Here is a 17,892-nt window from a genome sequence, read left to right as displayed (position 1 = left end):
ATCCAGTGTAAATTGATACGTGACGACATGTTAAAGTAACGCGCACATACTGAAACTGACATTGTTTATGACACTTGCTTTGGAAACTAACGCCACCGTGGGAGTTCTAAATATACTGGTGACTAGTCAGGCCACAGGCAAAAATGAAATAAATATCGATTTTTGTCTACCTTACATAAATTATGTTGAAATATTTTTAGTATAAACAAATATTACGTCTTAATCTTTTTTCTTGTTAATATTTGTTGAACATTTATTTGATTCTTATTAACATTTGTTTAACCATTTTACTTTTAGTCGATTCTCAGTAACTTGTACAATCGATTCCTTACCATAAAGATATGATAGTGTTGTGTTGAGCACAGAGGAAACACGGAGCAAACAGCAAACAGATATGAATAATGGCGACAGGCAGAAAACTAGCGGGAATTCATAATGTTCGGTTTTATGAAATTTTATTGATTACGTCTCAATAAAGTAATTATAAAATGTCGAAAGTTAAAAGTTTAGAATGAAAAAAATTGTTGATTAATACTTTATAGGCTAAAATAATTATGCTATTAAGGTACCTAGATGCTAATTTAATTTTAATGTCCATCTTGTTTATTATATTTTAAAAAACTAAATACGTATTTTCGAAGATATATCGATTTGAAATATCGCGTGGCGTCACTTCTAGGTACATTTTAATACGTAGAAATTACATTTGCTTCTATTACCTAAAAACTTTGTTTCGTTTATTCAAAATATTGTATCTTAATTACACAAAAAATACGTGTCTAATATTTTTTCATTACCTACTTAACTGACGTACTAAATATATATTTGATTTGATTACCCCGCCATCATCCCTATTATAAATTAAATGAGGTATTAATCAGGAATCAGGATGATCAAACTTTAAAAAACTTACATCTCTATCTTTTTATCTTTTTTACAAAACGTTGCCCCACACTAGGATTTTCTCCTGTGTCGTGGGTGCGTTTACAAACATACAAGTTCACATACACATCACGCCCAGACCCGGAACAACAATCTGTGGATCACACAAAGAGTTGTTCCGTGCGGGAAACGAACCCGCGACACGTTGCACGGCAGCCAGTTGCCCAGCCACCGCGCCAACCGTGCAGTCATATGCTTGGGTGCGTGCAAGTATGTATGGGGGACTGCCACCAGATGCCTAACCTATGGTCTAACTTAAGTATTGAACCTAAGCTTTTTATCGAGAGAAAAAAACTTTCAATGCCTTCTCCCGCCTTGGGTGAGACGAGGAGTGTCAGAACCTTACGTTAAATCGTGATTTTTAGTCAGTACTCCCGCTTTGAGCCGGAGCCCCAGTATCCTGCTAGGTAGCCCGCAGCTCCGGATCAGATATTAGCCCTGCTGTGCTGGTTTACTGATAAATAAATAAATAGATAAACAAATAAATAAATGAATAAATAAGCAAATAAATAATTGTGAAAAAATAGATTTAGAATACAAATGAATTCAACTAATCAGTAGTTATGATTACTAAATTGCAGTAATTAATCACACACCATCATTTTATCATATTATCCCTATACCCACTACGTTGTACTGTCTCTTGATTTGCGTGTGAAAAGATATTTTTCCTTCTTTAATTTTCTAATGACATTAATTAGAAAGGCATAGGTAAGATAAAACGTCACGCCTTCTATCCTCGAAGAGGTAGGCTGAGATGAACATTGCATTAAGGCACGTAATGCCACTCTACAATGTACATCCACTTTTTTACCATTTGTGTTTTAATTACCATGCTCGACCCGGGAATCGAACCCGCTTGCGATCCCTCGACCAACGAGGCAGCGTATAGATAGAGCTTATACCTATTATCCTTTTCATTGTTTATCTAATATCTTATGAATCGATACAGTGTGCAGTGCATACAGAGTTTATCATCTTCAAAGTAATACCTAGATCTTGATACGGACCAAGGAGGTCATGCTTCAAATCCAAACTACCTACATATTATTTTAATGCATCGAGCTATTTTACTTCTACTGACTGATCCCTGTAAAATCTGCACTTACCTAAATAATAATAAATAAATGTGTTAAAACTTTAATTTACATACGATTAATGGTCATGGGGTGTGGGTAAAATATTAATATAAGGTATGGATATATGTATATATAATATAATATATTATATTATAGCTAAGTTTGTGAAGGCTTTATAGATTTTTTCATCGATCCTTACTACCTAAAATATTAATTTAAAGATTGTTTTTCGTATTGGAGGGTTTTCTATTAGGCGAATAATGGTGCATAATTATTTTTGCTCTTCTAAACATCTACCTATAAATTATGTTTATGACTAGAAATTAAAATTGTTATCTTAAATCCATATCTCATTGGCAAACGAAAAGTTCGAGCACCTATAGAAATAATATGCACTCCACCCCGTCTACACCTAACTTACACTTTAAAAAAATAATATTAATATTTTTGAATTCATATCCAAATAATACCTAAATCATATGTGAATCATTGCATAATAGTCGATTCAAGATCGTGGTTCCGATTTCCCTCACTCGCCAACAACCCTTTCCGTCGTCCTGAATGCACTAGTACTTCCGGTGTGCACTATAGGACACCTACGTGTCTATATGCGTTTTTCTATTAGCTACCGGTGGGGTGGCTTTAAAATCAATATCGCGTCGCGTCCCTGCCGGATCAGACGGCTATCGCGCTCTCTTAAATCATATCTCTAAATTTTTAATTTTAATTGCTTTCTTCTCAATCAGCACTCAGTTGTGAGCTATTTAATCAGTTTAATCAATTGTTTATTTGGTAAATCAAGAAATCAACAAAACTTACCAACATGCCTCCCATCAAAAGGCGACGACAGAGGAAGACAAAGAACACGACCAAATCAGGTATGTAAAATTATATTAATTTATTAAGGTAATTAATAGTAATTTTTAATTATTACATATTATTTTATATTTTCTATATAAGTACCAGGTTGGGGAGAGAACAATTAAGATTACAGGTATTTTCAGAATTCTTAAATTATTTAGCAATGAGTTATTAATCATAATTAAGTACCTGGGATATTAGCCCCATTAGTATTAACTATAGCTGGAGATAGGTGGATATATACCCCTTCGAGGACTACAGGGCGCATGGGACACTATATACGTATATTTCGCATATTTGGTGTTCTTACATAATATAGCAAGCAGATATTACCCAGTAAATAACATAAAATAATTACGTAATATGTATCTAAAATGTTATGAGATGCGTGGTGGGGGGTGAAAATGCGGTATCGGTGCGCGCAGCGCATGGCCGCACCCTGTTATGCGCCGATGACGCCAAAAGCTTCAGGACTTCTATCCGGAAAATATTTATCAATCATTGAACTTTTACATACTTAACTATAGCGATACCAGTAATAATTACTTCTATACTTGTTGCTCAAGTATATTTCTATTAACATATCGCGATTTGGGTCTTAAAATAACTTATGCGACTTTTACGCTATGATGGTTTGAAAGGTAGGAGTGTGGGGTGGGTACCCCCGCCCGCCTCCCACCGACGCCGAACCTTCCTGAACTTTTCAGGCGTTGACGCTATGTGCACGGTGTATTAACAACGTGGGGTTGCTTTGAGCGTTTTAACCCTATACTTGACCATGTGCACTGTAATGCACACATTTAAAAAATAAATATAGCGACCAGACACAGCAGTATTTATGTTATATTTTACTACTACTGTATAAATAAATGTCCTAAAATGTCATAAAAAAGAGAATCATTGTTATTTGGCAACACTGGTTGTCAGTCGGCTTCAAAATAGCGGCGCGTGCGCACACGTCGATGACTAACATGGTAAAAATCGATTATAATACTTATTTATAATCGCTTAAACTTACGTATTATAATGTTAATCTACTCTTGAATGTGTTTGCTTGGATGATTGCTAATATTTCAAAACGATGGCGGTAATTTGATATCGTAATATTTGTTTATTTCTTGATGTGTCTGCAAATGCACATTGCCAGCTTGCTTGCATTTCTACCTTCCCTATTCTGTGTGCCTTCAAATGCACATTGCCGGATCACTTAGTAGGTACTTATAATTATAAATGGAGGAGGCTTACGTTCAGTAGCGGGCTGCAATAGGCTTATTGTATGTAATTAATAATAATGAAAGTCCATAGTAACATTTTTATTTTCCGTACAAGATCAGAGGACAAAAAATACTAGCGTTATTCCCCAAAGCAAGAGCAGGATCTGGCGCAGAGAACATTGATTCCTCAGGAGACGAACTAACGTTTCATCGTAGTATTTCTAATCATGGCCGCAGACGTGACTCTGACACAAGCTCAGGGACTCCATCCTTACCATCTTCATTAGAAAATCTGCATTGTTGTGGAGATGGGATTGCTGGTTGATGAACATGGGTGGTTTTCTGATTCAAAGTTATTGGTCCAGACGGAGACGGATTGGTCTAACGTTGTAAAAACTTCACAGAATTCATTCTCTTCATCTGACAATAAATGCCCAGGCATCTATTCTCCGCCAAACGGAGTCAATTTCCACTGGCTCCTACTTTCCGAAATGTACCCGTTCCAATATCGGATCATCTTGAGCTTCTGGGCGTAACTCTCTCGCCAACGCTAAACTTCGGCTCTTATATAGAGTCGAAGGCGCATCTGGCTGGTAGAAAGCTGGGTATCCTCTCGAGGGTGAGACGGTACTTCACACCGAAACAACTGCTGAGCCTGTACCAAGCGCAGGTTCGGTCATGTATGGAGTACTGTTCTCACCTTTGGGACGGCTCGGCTAAATACCAGCTGGATGCGCTCGAACACATTGAAAGGCGTGCCAAGAAGCTTATCAATGATGATGCGCTTGTGGAGGCCCGGCTTCAAAGTCTTGAACACAGGCGCAAGGTGCGCCTTTCCGTTTTTTACCGGATACATTTCGGAGAGTGTGCGGGGGAACTGCATAACTTGATTCCTCCTAGTCCTTTCCATCATCGAACCACAAGACAATCGGCGAGGCGTCACCGCTTCATGGTAGATATCCCACCCACTCGCACGAAGCGCTTCGCTTCAAGCTTCCTTGTGCGAACTGCTAGGGAGTGGAACTCCTTGCCGGAGTCTGTGTTTCCTGGTGGGTATAACCTGGGTGTCTTCAAAGCCCGAGTGAATAGGTTGCTTATGGGCAGACGTGCTTCATCGTAGGCCGCATCATCACTTACCATCAGGCAAGATAGCGGCCAAACGTCGGCCCATTTAACATAAAAAAAAGATTATCACACAAAGTAAAATTATATTTACTTTGTGTGAGTAACTGTTGAGATTATCACACAAAGTAAATATAATTTTACTTTGTGTGATAATCTCAACAGTTACTATCAGATTTTGTAGTAATTACGCGACTGCGACTCAAATTGTGATCTTAAATATAACTAATGTGATTCTTTAAGACTTGTTAAAATAATTAGTGTTAAGAATATTATTCCTCAAACATTTATTTTTATTATAAACTTGGATTTTTATTTTTCATGTACTACAGCAATGTGCATTCTGGGACACACACGCTTTTTTCCATTGTTAATCAGACCCCTTGGCAATGTGCATTTTAAGACACATGCAATATTACAATTACTATAGACGTAGGATTTTTTTTATTATTTTTTACAAGTTATTTGCCCATGTCAAAAACAGGGTAAGAAATTTTTTTTTTTAAAAAAACACCTAAAATTCTTTGCCAAGTATAGGGTTAACTACACCGAACCCTTCCCCTTTGGTTTTATTTGATGCACTTACTTCCTTTTGCTGACTGGGTATTAATTGATTAGGTAGTTATGATACAAAGACGTTCTAAATGGATTGAAATTGTAACCAAATATGTTGTGTGGTAGAGATAGATAATTAATTCAATTTAAAAAATAAAGAATGTGTTCCTGGTACTAGTACTGGTACATTCATTATTTTAATGACGATATACTTTTAATATTAATATTTGTAATTTATTTATAAACACTTGAAGGTAATATTGCACTCATGCTCATAATTAAGCATATTAGGGAAACCTAAGAAGTCTTTGTGATCGGTGTTGAGATATTAACTGAAGACATCAAATGTTACAATAATATGACACGTAAAAAGGTTTATATAATATTTATTTTAATAAAGTATTACAGGTACAAAATAAAAGTTACGTAGGCGTAATATCAAGCACGTATAGTACTTATACTTTGTTGCTTACGTAATTAGGCAATGTTCCATTGTGTTCCATTTGTCTACAAATGGAAAATTTATTTGCTATTTTAGGAGCATTTATTTTATTATATAGGTACCTAAATTCTTATACCGAGTGATCTGTAGCTCGACGCATTCCTCTCGGGTTGTTATAATACTACAAATTTCCTACAAAATTAGCCCTGAGGTCTAGGGACCTCCGTGGGATTAAGATCCCAAAGAGGCAAGTTTCTGAGATATTCAATATTTTGGTTATGGTGAAAATATCTCAAACTACAAAAATTATTTGAATTTTTCCCACATCATTAAATAAATGGATACTGGCAGAAATATCATTCATTTTAAAATAGCAAATAGGCTGCGCGATGTCGGCGTCGCCGCGTCCGCGCACGCTGCTCGGCACACGCAGCTTCGCGCAATAATTGAAGCGGCTGAAGAAATAAGACGCATATTCAGTTCAAGAGTGATCGTCGCAGCGATAAAGAAACGTGTGTTGTATTAATAGTACGGGAGGTCACTTTGAATAAGATTTTGTTAATAAAAATGTTTTTAAAATTACCCCTTTTCTTTACACTTCACTTAGGTATTTATCACATAAAATTAAATACATTTTTGAGATTTTTATAAAATGCTTTTGGGTACGTAATAAAACAAGGAAGATTTTCTTAAAGTTTGTTGGTACGCGTAATGTAACATGTAACATAATTTTTTAATAAATCCATTCTATTGACTAAATTAGCGGCTTAAAACAAAATTTGATAATGTTTACTTGCTATTTTAAAATGTACCTAATAATATAAAATAAGTAGATTCTTAGTTTTGATGTTTTTGTGCTTATTGACTGGATTTTTTGACCAATACCAAATATGTTATATCTCCGAAACTAGTCACTTGGGACTAGTCCCAAGTCACACAAAAAATGCCCTTAGGTCCCTAGGGACCTAAGGGCATTTTTTATCGAACAGACGTATAATCTTATTGTAAGCAATCGCCGCCGCCCATGGACACTTGAAACACCAGAGACGTTATAAGTGCGTTGCCGGCCTTTTGGGGTTTAGGAATTTAAGGGTTTTTGGGGAATCGGAGATTGGGAAGATTGGGAAGGGGAGGAATTGGGCCTCCGGTAACCTAACTCACACAACAAAAGACAACGCAAGCGCTGTTTCACGTCGGTTTTCGGTGAGGCCGTGATATCACACCGGTCGAGCCGGCTCATTCGTGTCGAAGCATGGCTCTCCCACACTTAATTTAATAAATTTAGTTGGATACCTCGTTCTCCAGATATTGCATTGGCATGGGGATCCAATTCCATGGCCTACACGGTGTCCACACTTAAAGCCGGTTGATTTTTACGAGATCTAAAATAAAAGTATACCAAACGAGAATATTAATGATATACGAGAATGCTCTTAACTTCGTTTCGACACCAGCAATTTATACTACGCTAACTCGAAAAAGCGTACTTTACAGTAGAGGCGTTTAAAGGGAAAAACGTGATAACTTTTACATTAATTAAGATACTTTTTTGAAATTTGGTATGCTTAATATTTAATTTATTCATTGTAATATCTCATATTTATATTTCCTTAATTATTTCTATTTTTTGATTTAGCGCAAGTTAGCCGTATATAAACGTAATTCATCAAAAAAATGTTACATCTTATACACGTCTAACTTATGTTAGCGTAGTGTAGTACGGGAGGTCGTAGTGCATTATCAATCATCTGATGCATATTTCAATATTTTTATAAAGAACATGTACTTACTTACAAAAAGAATAGTCAACGTACCATTAATAAACTAATTAATACGTTAACACATAAGTATTTACTATGTAAAAGTCGCTAAGTCGTTCATTTTACAAACGAACAAGTATACACACGAACGCACTAAACCACGCTAACTATGAGTTAGTGCAGTTTTGCACGGACTTTGACCAAAGCGACCCCCGCGCACACTCCGCTAATAATAGTTGGCGTAATATAAATCGAGTGATTTCAAAAAGTACCTTTACTTAGCGTTTTATAAGATTTGTAACTTTCTTATTTTTGCATATTTCTTCTCAATTTTTTTATGACGTATGTAAACACACATTTAAAGCAACTTGGCATAAAAAAACGTTTTTTCCAAATTTCGAGTTAGCGTAGTATAAATTGCTGGTGTCGGTTTGATATTATTTTGAGTGTTTGATTAATTTTTATAATTAAAGAACATCTTTTCCATGGTAATTTTTATTATACTTAACGATGAGTAAAAACTATAAAAATGTAAATAATTAAAACCCCAGATATTAAAGTTCAAAAATAGGTTACCGCTTCGAAATTACTTGCTTGCTAGGGAATTATATTTTATTTTTTATTTAAAAATCAGATTATATAATAAAGATGATTTGAGACATTTTTGTCAAAAAATTGGAGGCTAACTTTTGCAGTAGCTATAGTGCTACAGCAATAGTAAAGTATTAAAGATTACAATAAGTTCCGCAATGAAAACTAAAATAAAACATAGTCAATAAAATTAAATCTGATTAATTAATACAGTGGCGTCAGTGGCCTATATTTATAATAAGTCCTGCTATTAAGTTAGTAGTCCTGTTAGTAAATATTGTTCCTTGTTTAGTTTTAAGCTGTATGGATCTTATCTGAATAAGTAAAATTACTGTATTAGTTACTTTGTGCAGTTTTGCCACGACGAACATTTGCAACCTGGCTCGACGACACAGTGCGATCGATCCGCTTCGCTGCGGGCACGGTCCACACAGCTAAAACGGTAGCAAATACTGGGACATCTCCAATAAGCACAGCCCACGACTTGCTGCAATCAGCGGCAAATTCGCTCTGCACAGCGGCCAAATCAATTAGATCAGCCGCAAACTTGGTGCATGCAAGTTCTCCGAGTAACGATCCATCTGCCCGAGCACTCTGCGCCAGGCTCCGCTTATCGGCAAACTGGCTCATCTCTGCTGCGGCGCCACTCCGCTCGTCTCCGCCCTCGATCCACGATGCTCTCCAAGTAGCTGCTGTTGCTCTTCGGAAGGCTGCGTCGTCTCTAGACACAGGTCAGCTCCGGTAGCTGATTCTACTCCTATACAGAATTAAAAAAAAAACAATATTCTTGTATTTTTTGTTCTCTATTCTGTTTTACATTTAATATTTTATATATTCACAACCCCTAATAGCACGGGAGCTAGAAAAGTTTGAAAAACAAGGATTATAAAACAGTTGCTTTTTTGATATGCTCTCTCTTGCTCTTTTACGCTTTTAAAGGTTTAATTTTTTGCCTTTGTATGGATTCAACAGACATTTTTTTATAGCCAGGCATTTAATATTTTATAATTTTGGATGTCTGTGATCTTTATATTTTGTTATTTAAACATATTATAATCTCAGCCGTTAATTCGATTGTTAAGTATTTAAAATATAAAAATAAAAAATTAAAATAAAAATCTATAAATATAAAAATAAAAATCTATAAATATAAAAATAAAAATGAATGAAATCACCGCAATACACAGTATGTTGCTTGTGGTTAGAGAGAGACAATTTAAAGTTTAAAGGATAATTGGCAGAGGTCAGTATTAAGCAATTTAGGATGTCTAGGAAAGTTTAGGATTTTTTACGTGCGGGTAAGATGCGCACCAACAAACGCAACCACTGCCGCCAGCCAGATAGCCCGAACTCTAACCAAAAGAGCAACAACAACGGCATATAAAAAAATCAACTGTTTTAAACTTCTCTCTCGAAAACGTTGCTAGCTCATATACTATAAATACACCTTTTCCATAGCTTACACATAATATCTACGACATAATTTTCAAGTCATTTAAACAGCACTATAAAGGATATTAACTTAAGTAGCTATTTCTATTATTTTTTTTTTGTATTCGGCCAAAAATATACGATTGTTTTCAAAACTTCAAACCGTTTTTTATATTCTATGTTTTTTGTCTTTAGGTGAGGTTCAATCCATGCTGAGGTTAAGAGATAGCTCGCGAAGAGGTAAAACAAGCGTGTTACTGGCTTTATCCGCGAAGAATTACAATCATTCACTGTCATTATCACTGCCACTATTGAGCTTTATCTTTTCAATCAATTGCTATAATAGTGTCTATAGAGTATCATTTGGTGTCATTTAGTTTTCTCATCGATCACAAATATCACTATCACATAAAACTTTTGACAAATCTAAATATAGGTAGGGTGCTTAATATTTGAGAGAATGTGGATGAGCATTGGTCGTAATCAGAATTATAATCTAGGTATAATAGGTAATTTAATAAGTATAGTTAGTACCTAGGTATTTCAATTTATGTTCTGATAGCTGTCATCATTTCCTATGATCCCCTGTCCTTAGCTGTTTCTGATGAACCGCATATAGCGATTTCATCTTGGGTACCCAACAATATGTCATAGTCGTTATTTTTAAACCGAAAAAGCCTGTAAATAATCTGCAAAATTGCATCGCAAGTAAAAATTGGAGAAATTACTTGACATCTCGATAGATACCCAAGGGTGTCTCCAATTAAATAGTACAGCAAAATCTTATGGTTTTATGATAATAGAGAAAATACGAGAAAATACGTAATAGTTCAACACAACTTATACTTAATATAAATGTGTTGAACATATCTCTATGAAAATTTTCTTTTTCGGGATGTTTTTACATAAATAATTTTATTGTAGTAATGACTCTACTTATTGGTGGGTCTTTTTACATCAGGAACAAACGGGTGATTACCTATAAATAAAATTATCTACATTTTTACGTAAGAAAAATAATACTATGGTAGTTTTGTACGACAAACTTAAAAGTAACAATACTAGTTAGTAAAAAATAAGCCAAAATCTATATTAGTGCCAGAGAGGTTGATTTTGTACGAGTACAATGCAACTGTCTTCTCTTTCCTTTTTGTCATTCATGCACCTCACTTTAACTATGTTCAATATGAAATTATAATCAAAACCAAGTATATGTACTTACATATAACTAATATACGACTTAAATCGTTATTTATTCTTTTCGACAGAACCTACCTCAGAGCCCTTGGTGACTAGCAGTGACCAAGTGGAGGCGTCCTCGTCTAGCTCTGAACAGCGTCAACAAGTTGACCAAGAAAACCTAGATAGAACAATGCGGGTCCAGAATGAAGAACAGACTGACTCAGAGCCAAGAGCGAAATTGACAAAATCAGAACACACGGACGAACATCAAGAAGAACCAATAGCAAGTAGCTCTAACATGGCAAACAACTCCAATAAGAGTAATGATAATTCCGAAAGATCACAAACGGTTGAAGAAGTTAAGGAAGAGGCCGATACTAAAAAAGTACAGGAAGGCAATGACAATAATAGTATAAGTCAAAATAACGCTGACGAGTCAGGTCAGGTAGATGAAATAAACGTTGATCAACTCCAGCAACAAGAATCAACGTCTTCATTGGTCAATGAAGACGTCGTCTTAAATATAAAAGTTGAAACACAAGATAATCAGGAAACTGATGACGATTTAACAATTAATTTAGATTTACAGAACCAGCAGACAGATACCTTAGAAGCAGAAAACATAACCATCGATATCAATTTACAAGAAGAAGAGAATAGAGAATCCAATATTGCCCAGCCATGTTTAGAAGCGGACAGTAATGAGGAACCAACAAATAACGAAAGACAACTACAACTAAATGAGAATTTAGATTTAGAACAACAGTGTCAAGCTGAAGAAACAAATTAAGATACGCAGAGTACCATATTGGAGTTCAAGTTTTAAGGTATACATAACTTTTTTTAGAAGTATAAATATATTAAATATCCGAAAATCACTATTTAATCACGTAAATTAATGTAGCCTACGTATAGCATTATTAACATGTATAAAGTTGAAATCAACCTTAAATTTATAGGTGCAGATTTGGGTTTCAATGTAATTAAATATCATCATCATCATCAGTTGTAAGACGTCCACTGCTAAACAAAGACGTCCTCTTAGTCCTTCACGTTCGACAAGTTGTTGGCTCCCCGCGACACTGGAGATATCGTCGGTCCGCAGTCACTACTCGATCACATTCATGGCCCAGCGATTATCAATTTTTCAAGCGACGTGGCCTGCCCATTACCACTGCAGTCTGCATATTTCTCGAATATATCTGCATAATTCAGCCGGCGAATTTCCATATTTAGGATTTTGTGGCGCCAAGAAACTCCGGGCATAGCTACACTAACAATACAATAGTTTTAGTTTTAAATCCGCTCCCGCAGCTCGAAATTTCGAAAAATCGAGCTGCGGGTGCCACCTATTTAACACCTCCTGAGTATGCTCCGTGGAGGAGAGAAACATAATATGTCGGTTGGTATATTGCATGTTATGTGTGAATTTTTGTATTGTACCTCTGCTGCATGAGCATTTACCTAATTGCGGGCGGGAGGGCGGTGCTACACACGGCATGTTAAAAAATACATGTATAAGCGGAATTAAAACTAAAAATCTATTGTATTGTTAGATGTAACTTCCCGAACGTAGGTGGGTTCTTCGGGCGACCTCTTTATCGAAGCTAGACTTACCTAGCTGGATAAACTGTTCTAGGTAGTGGTCTACAACTTCGAGGATATCGTTCCCAATGACAACTGATACAGGTGCAACATGGACATTCGACATGAGTTTCGTCATTCGACATTTTAATTTTAAGACCCATCTCTTGGGAAGCGGTATTGTTCAGGTCTTCCAGTAACTCAGCCATTGCGACTATGTCAACGGCTAAACGGAAATGGGTGACATATTCGCCGTTAAAAACGTCATTCAGTCGCTTATGGAAGAAGGAGTTCATCAAATAGAGTTTCTACCTCTCCATAAAGACGTCCAGGCGCTGGTTCCGACAATTTCGCTGTCCATAACCAAAAGGCCCCATTCTCAATTCATTGCTATTCCGTGTTCGGTGTCCGTGCTAGTCCCCCATCACAACAGTGAAGTATGCTCCAGGTGAGTATGGCTTGTGTATTCTCTCATACAGAGCCTCTACTTCATCGTCGCAATGTCGAGGTCGGCGCATATACTTGTGTGACCTTGAGCAAATACCGGTTCGATATGCTGAGTATAAAGTACGCTACCCTGCTCGCCACACTGTCACCTTTAATCACGTTGTTGATGAACTGCGGACGAGAAATTTGACACTACCCTGGGAATTTCAGTCCCCTTCCCAGAAGAATAACAGGTTCCCAGAATCCAGAACTGTCGTATATCGATGTCCCACCGCAATTTGTTCATTTCTTCCTCCAGCTTAATAAACTTCTCATCAGTCCGCAGTGTGCGGATGTTGTGCGTTGTTAAAGTTCGTCGGAGGTGGTAGCGCTTCGTCTGTCGTAGCACCACCAGCTCTACAGTTACCGGATCCTTTACCTAGATCGGGAATAACGGAGCGACCGGGGATTAGGGGCCGTGCGTTTTGGTTGTCACTCACAGTGAAAGAGGTAGGGGTGAAATAATCCCCACGCTTGGCAGGCGGCTAGTGGATCGCAGTTAGGTCATCAATATATTTAGGGAACGCTGTTGCCCATTCCGGTGGCTGATCGCAGTTTTAGGACGTCCTCGGGTCCAGGTCCCGGGTAATTAAATATGTGGTACAGATACACCTACGTTAAATAATACTTTTAAGTAATCTTCTGAATCATGACGACAGTAGTGATTAAGGTCATATTAAAATCAGCGAAAATGGTGTCTAAGTCTAATATAATAGCGGCCTATGCATAAAAAACGCCTTTTTTATTTTATTTTAATGGTTGCATTTAACATCTTTTCAGGAACACGAAGATTTTATCTCAAACAGAATATCGTCTCGGCATAGTGGTAAAAACAGTGGGTGACTTCGTACACAAGGAGCTGGGCACGACTGCAACTACCCTCCAAAAGTGAGCACAATACTAGAAACCTGCTACGGTTTCCACATCTATTATTGTAGTATTTAGAATAAATTAAATTATAAGCTCTGCTTGCTTCAGCGAGTGCCAAACTGCGAAAATACTGGCCAAATGTTTAAATTTGCAAATCGTTTTTGATGTGAAATATCTACATTTCGTGGCCCAGGTACTTTTGTGCATGGTCATTCATGATGCACCCTCACTTGCGTTTGTCTAAAGGTTGTGTTATTTTGCTTAGTATGGATACCATAATATAAGGAATGAAAAATTCGTGATAAATATATAAAATATTTTGAAAGTTACTATTATTTTTAAGTTATAATAATTATTCTAAGTTAATATAGTTTTTCCCTCCACCATGTGATATATGTATATCAAAGATATCAGTTATTTATTATTTGTTTCTATATAGTTATGTAGGCACGTTGTACATACTTTTTATCTTATTTTTTTTAGCTTTCACTTATCTTTAGTGATGAAAAAGTAGGATATCATACAGAAAATTATCATAATATACACACATACGTAATATATTTTCGTAAGTCTTTTACTTTTAAGAAAAGTGTATTTTGTTGTTTATTAATCAACAGTATTTATGTATTGCTCTATTTTATTTTATTAGTCGGTAACACGTTTTTATAGAGTAGGTAAACCTACTCGTTTGAAGAATTTATAAAGTATGATTGTTTAGGAGTTGAAGAGATATCAGTCTGATTGTACCTACGTATAACTTAGTTGGCTTCTTATTTTTATTTTCTATTAAAATCTAGAGCTTACGTTAGTTTAGGACAGGGGCCTACATGATTATTAATATTTTTTTAATGTCTATTTACCACTAATTAGCGGAAGCGAACGTACAAAACTATATCACACATGTTAGGTGCACCTAACATAAGATAGTTAAGTAAGCTATCAATATTCAATGATTAATATAATTTTATACCTAATTCACAGTGACATTTTAACATTTCACTTAATAGTAACCATTTTGCAATTTTGTCAAAACCTGTTTGTAGTTACTTACTCATTTAATATTCATGATAATATTCATACATATAAATTATTGCATTATGTAATACTTAAATACAAATATTTCACCATCTCCGCGCAACTAGTTACGCCACAATAAGGATATGATAATTCAATAATAATATGATTATAGTAGTGTAAGTTAAGATAATAATTGATATTGTAGTCTTATACTCTTTTATCTAAACCATTGGTATACACTTGTTCCTGTTTGCTCAGGATTCGATCGTACAAATAATTTTGTTAAAGGTAAAATGATTTTCTCAGTGATTTATGTGCCAGCACCAATTAATTTACAGTCAAGTCTTAAAAGATTAATTTTCATATACTAATAAAGCAGGCATTTAAATGTTTGCTCAATTTTATAAACATATTTAATGTGGTCATATCTATGTTAATAATTAGTAATATCATATAATATGTAGGACCTATCTACATAGGTGAGAGTGTAGGTACTAAGGCTAATTGTTTAAAATTAAGAATAAAAAACAATGCTACTACATGTACCTAACACAATGTGTGAATTAGATTTTAGATTAGTGACAACAAAAAAAAAACATAAAATTCAATAAAATAAAAAAAAAACAGTAGAATGTAGAACCCTAATATTAAATATAGATGTAAGCACATAGATAAGACAACCAAAAAACGAAAATGTTGAAAAGTAGGTAATGATGTAAGTAGGTAATGTGGATGTAATCGATAATATGGCGTATACATTGTAATCTGGATGTTGTAATACAATTATTAGTAGATACTAGATAGGTTCTACTTAGATCTAAAATCATCATAAATTTGCTCAGCCCCCTCTAAACTAATAAAAATATTCACCCTAGGGGTACCTATTTTATTTATACACGCGTGAGCGCGTACCTAAATTATCTTTTTCGTCTATTTATCCCAAAATCTTTCGATACCTTTACTATTTACAACCCTACAGGGTGATTAAAATTATACTAAAAGAGGAACTGATCGAATTTATATACCTATTTTCGTCATTTCTATTTTGGTTGTTCCCTTTACTTGCAATTAATAAAGTGTATTAATGTATGTGACTTGTTTTATTCAATCTAACCCTAGATTTAGCCCTAAAGTATGAGGTAAATAGGTAATCACTGAAACTGGAACAATTTGGTTTGTGAAAGGGTGAGTATGATATAGGAATTATTATGTCAATATGACAGGTTAGAATGAAAGGTGAGTGAATGGGGATGTGGATATGACAATAAGAGAGAATGCAGATAGCAATGTGAGTGGTGGTGGAGAGTCATGACATGACAGTCACGACATTTGTATGGAAGCGAATTCTGAGATTGACAGAAAACACCTGTGTATTACTTAAACATCTAGGCAGTGACGGCCGGCGTCGAGACTACGATGAAGTATCAAGGACTCGTCCTCGACAGTCGATGGAACTTCGTGGAGCATTTCCGACGTTTGGCTCCTAAGTTGGAACGGACGGGGGCTGCGCTTAAGCGGCTCCTGCCAAACCTCGGGGGGCCAAATGCCTCCTGCCGGAAGTTGTACGCGGGGATCGTGCGGTCCATGGCCCTCTACGGCGCCCCTGTGTGGGCGCTGAACCTGATGCGGCGACCAGCTCGGGCGCTGCTCACGTCTCAGAGGGTCATGGCCATCCGGGTGATCCGAGGATATCGCACGACCATCCATCAGACCACCACAGATGGGGCCCAGCAGGGCTGATGCCTGATCCGGAGCTGCGGACTACCTAGCGGGTTTACTGGAGCTCCGGGTCGAAAAGCAGGAGAAGGAACGGGGTGGTTTTTAGTCAGTAAGAGTTTGACACTCCCTCTCGCCTTGCCCAAGGCGGTAGAAGTCATTGGATGATTTTCCCCACTCAAAAAAAAAAAAAAAAGCCAGTGACGGCGTTAGGGGGGGGGGGGCGATGGGGGAGCGATGGCTCAGGGCGACAAACTCTGGCCAACTCGGACGCTGCTCACGTCCCAGAGGGTCATGGCCATCTGGGTGATCCGTGGATATCGCACGATCTCCGGGCGGCGGCGAACCTCCTTGCCGGATTACCGCCGTGGGATTTGGAGGCGAAGGTGCTCGCGCGCGTCTTCAGTTTCGCCGGGACGAAACTCCGCTGCCGCGCCAGATTAGTGCGTCGCGGGACGAGCTCCGGCGCGATCTCATGGCGGATTGGCAGCAACGACTGTCGCAACCGAGGGCTGGGCTCGCTGTCATTGCAGCGGTAAGTCCCCTCTTTGAGGAGTGGCTAGAGAGGCGTCATGGCGTCCTCAGCTACCGCCTGACGCAGGTGCTTACCGGACACGGTAGTTTCGGTAGGTTCCTGTTTTTAAATATAATAGAATACCGCCCGGAGGACACGGTGGAACACACGGTTGCGGTCTGCCCTGCGTGGGCCGAACACCGCCGTGCCCTCAGGGAAATGATCGGCGACGGTGACCCCTCGCGTCCGGCTTTGGTTCAGGCAATGGTGCGGAGCGAGGGGGACTGGGATGCCGTCTCCTCCTTCTGCGAAGCAGTCATGCTAGCTAAGGAGGAGGCGGGACGCGTGAGGGAACGAACCTCCTCACGCCCCAGCCGACGCGAAGGACACTCCGGGCGTCGGGGATCGCGTGACGATCTCCGGCCACCGTAAGTGCGGGTCTGCGGACGGCGAGCAAGAGTAGCTCGCCGCCCGACCAGAATCAGACCCGTGCGTGCGGCGCGTTGCGTTCCGCGCGCGCCTCAAA

The 17,892-nt window shown here is 37.5% G+C and overlaps 1 protein-coding gene across 2 annotated transcripts; it reads left to right on the top strand.

Annotated features, from left to right (window-relative positions):
- The first annotated feature begins 2,649 nt into the window (after positions 1 to 2,649).
- Positions 2,650 to 16,225, top strand: LOC118268622 (probable serine/threonine-protein kinase dyrk1). Of its 2 annotated transcripts, XM_035583178.2 has the most exons (5): positions 2,650 to 2,899; positions 8,920 to 9,297; positions 10,193 to 10,237; positions 11,266 to 12,006; positions 14,030 to 16,225. In XM_035583178.2, the coding sequence occupies exons 1-4, from the start codon at positions 2,845 to 2,847 to the stop codon at positions 11,967 to 11,969; spliced, it is 1,182 nt and encodes a 393-aa protein (XP_035439071.1). In that variant the 5' UTR covers positions 2,650 to 2,844; the 3' UTR covers positions 11,970 to 12,006; positions 14,030 to 16,225. The 2 variants fall into 2 exon arrangements, with proteins under 2 accessions (XP_035439071.1, XP_035439079.1); XM_035583186.2 differs by lacking the exon at positions 10,193 to 10,237 and having other exon boundaries at positions 2,651 to 2,899.
- The last annotated feature ends 1,667 nt before the right edge of the window (positions 16,226 to 17,892 follow it).

Source organism: Spodoptera frugiperda, chromosome 25 (assembly GCF_023101765.2).
Source record: "Spodoptera frugiperda isolate SF20-4 chromosome 25, AGI-APGP_CSIRO_Sfru_2.0, whole genome shotgun sequence".
In the NCBI taxonomy this organism is placed as follows: Eukaryota; Metazoa; Arthropoda; class Insecta; order Lepidoptera; family Noctuidae; genus Spodoptera; species Spodoptera frugiperda.
Note: the sequence above shows the minus strand (reverse complement) of the source record. Positions and strands in the feature narration are given on the sequence as shown.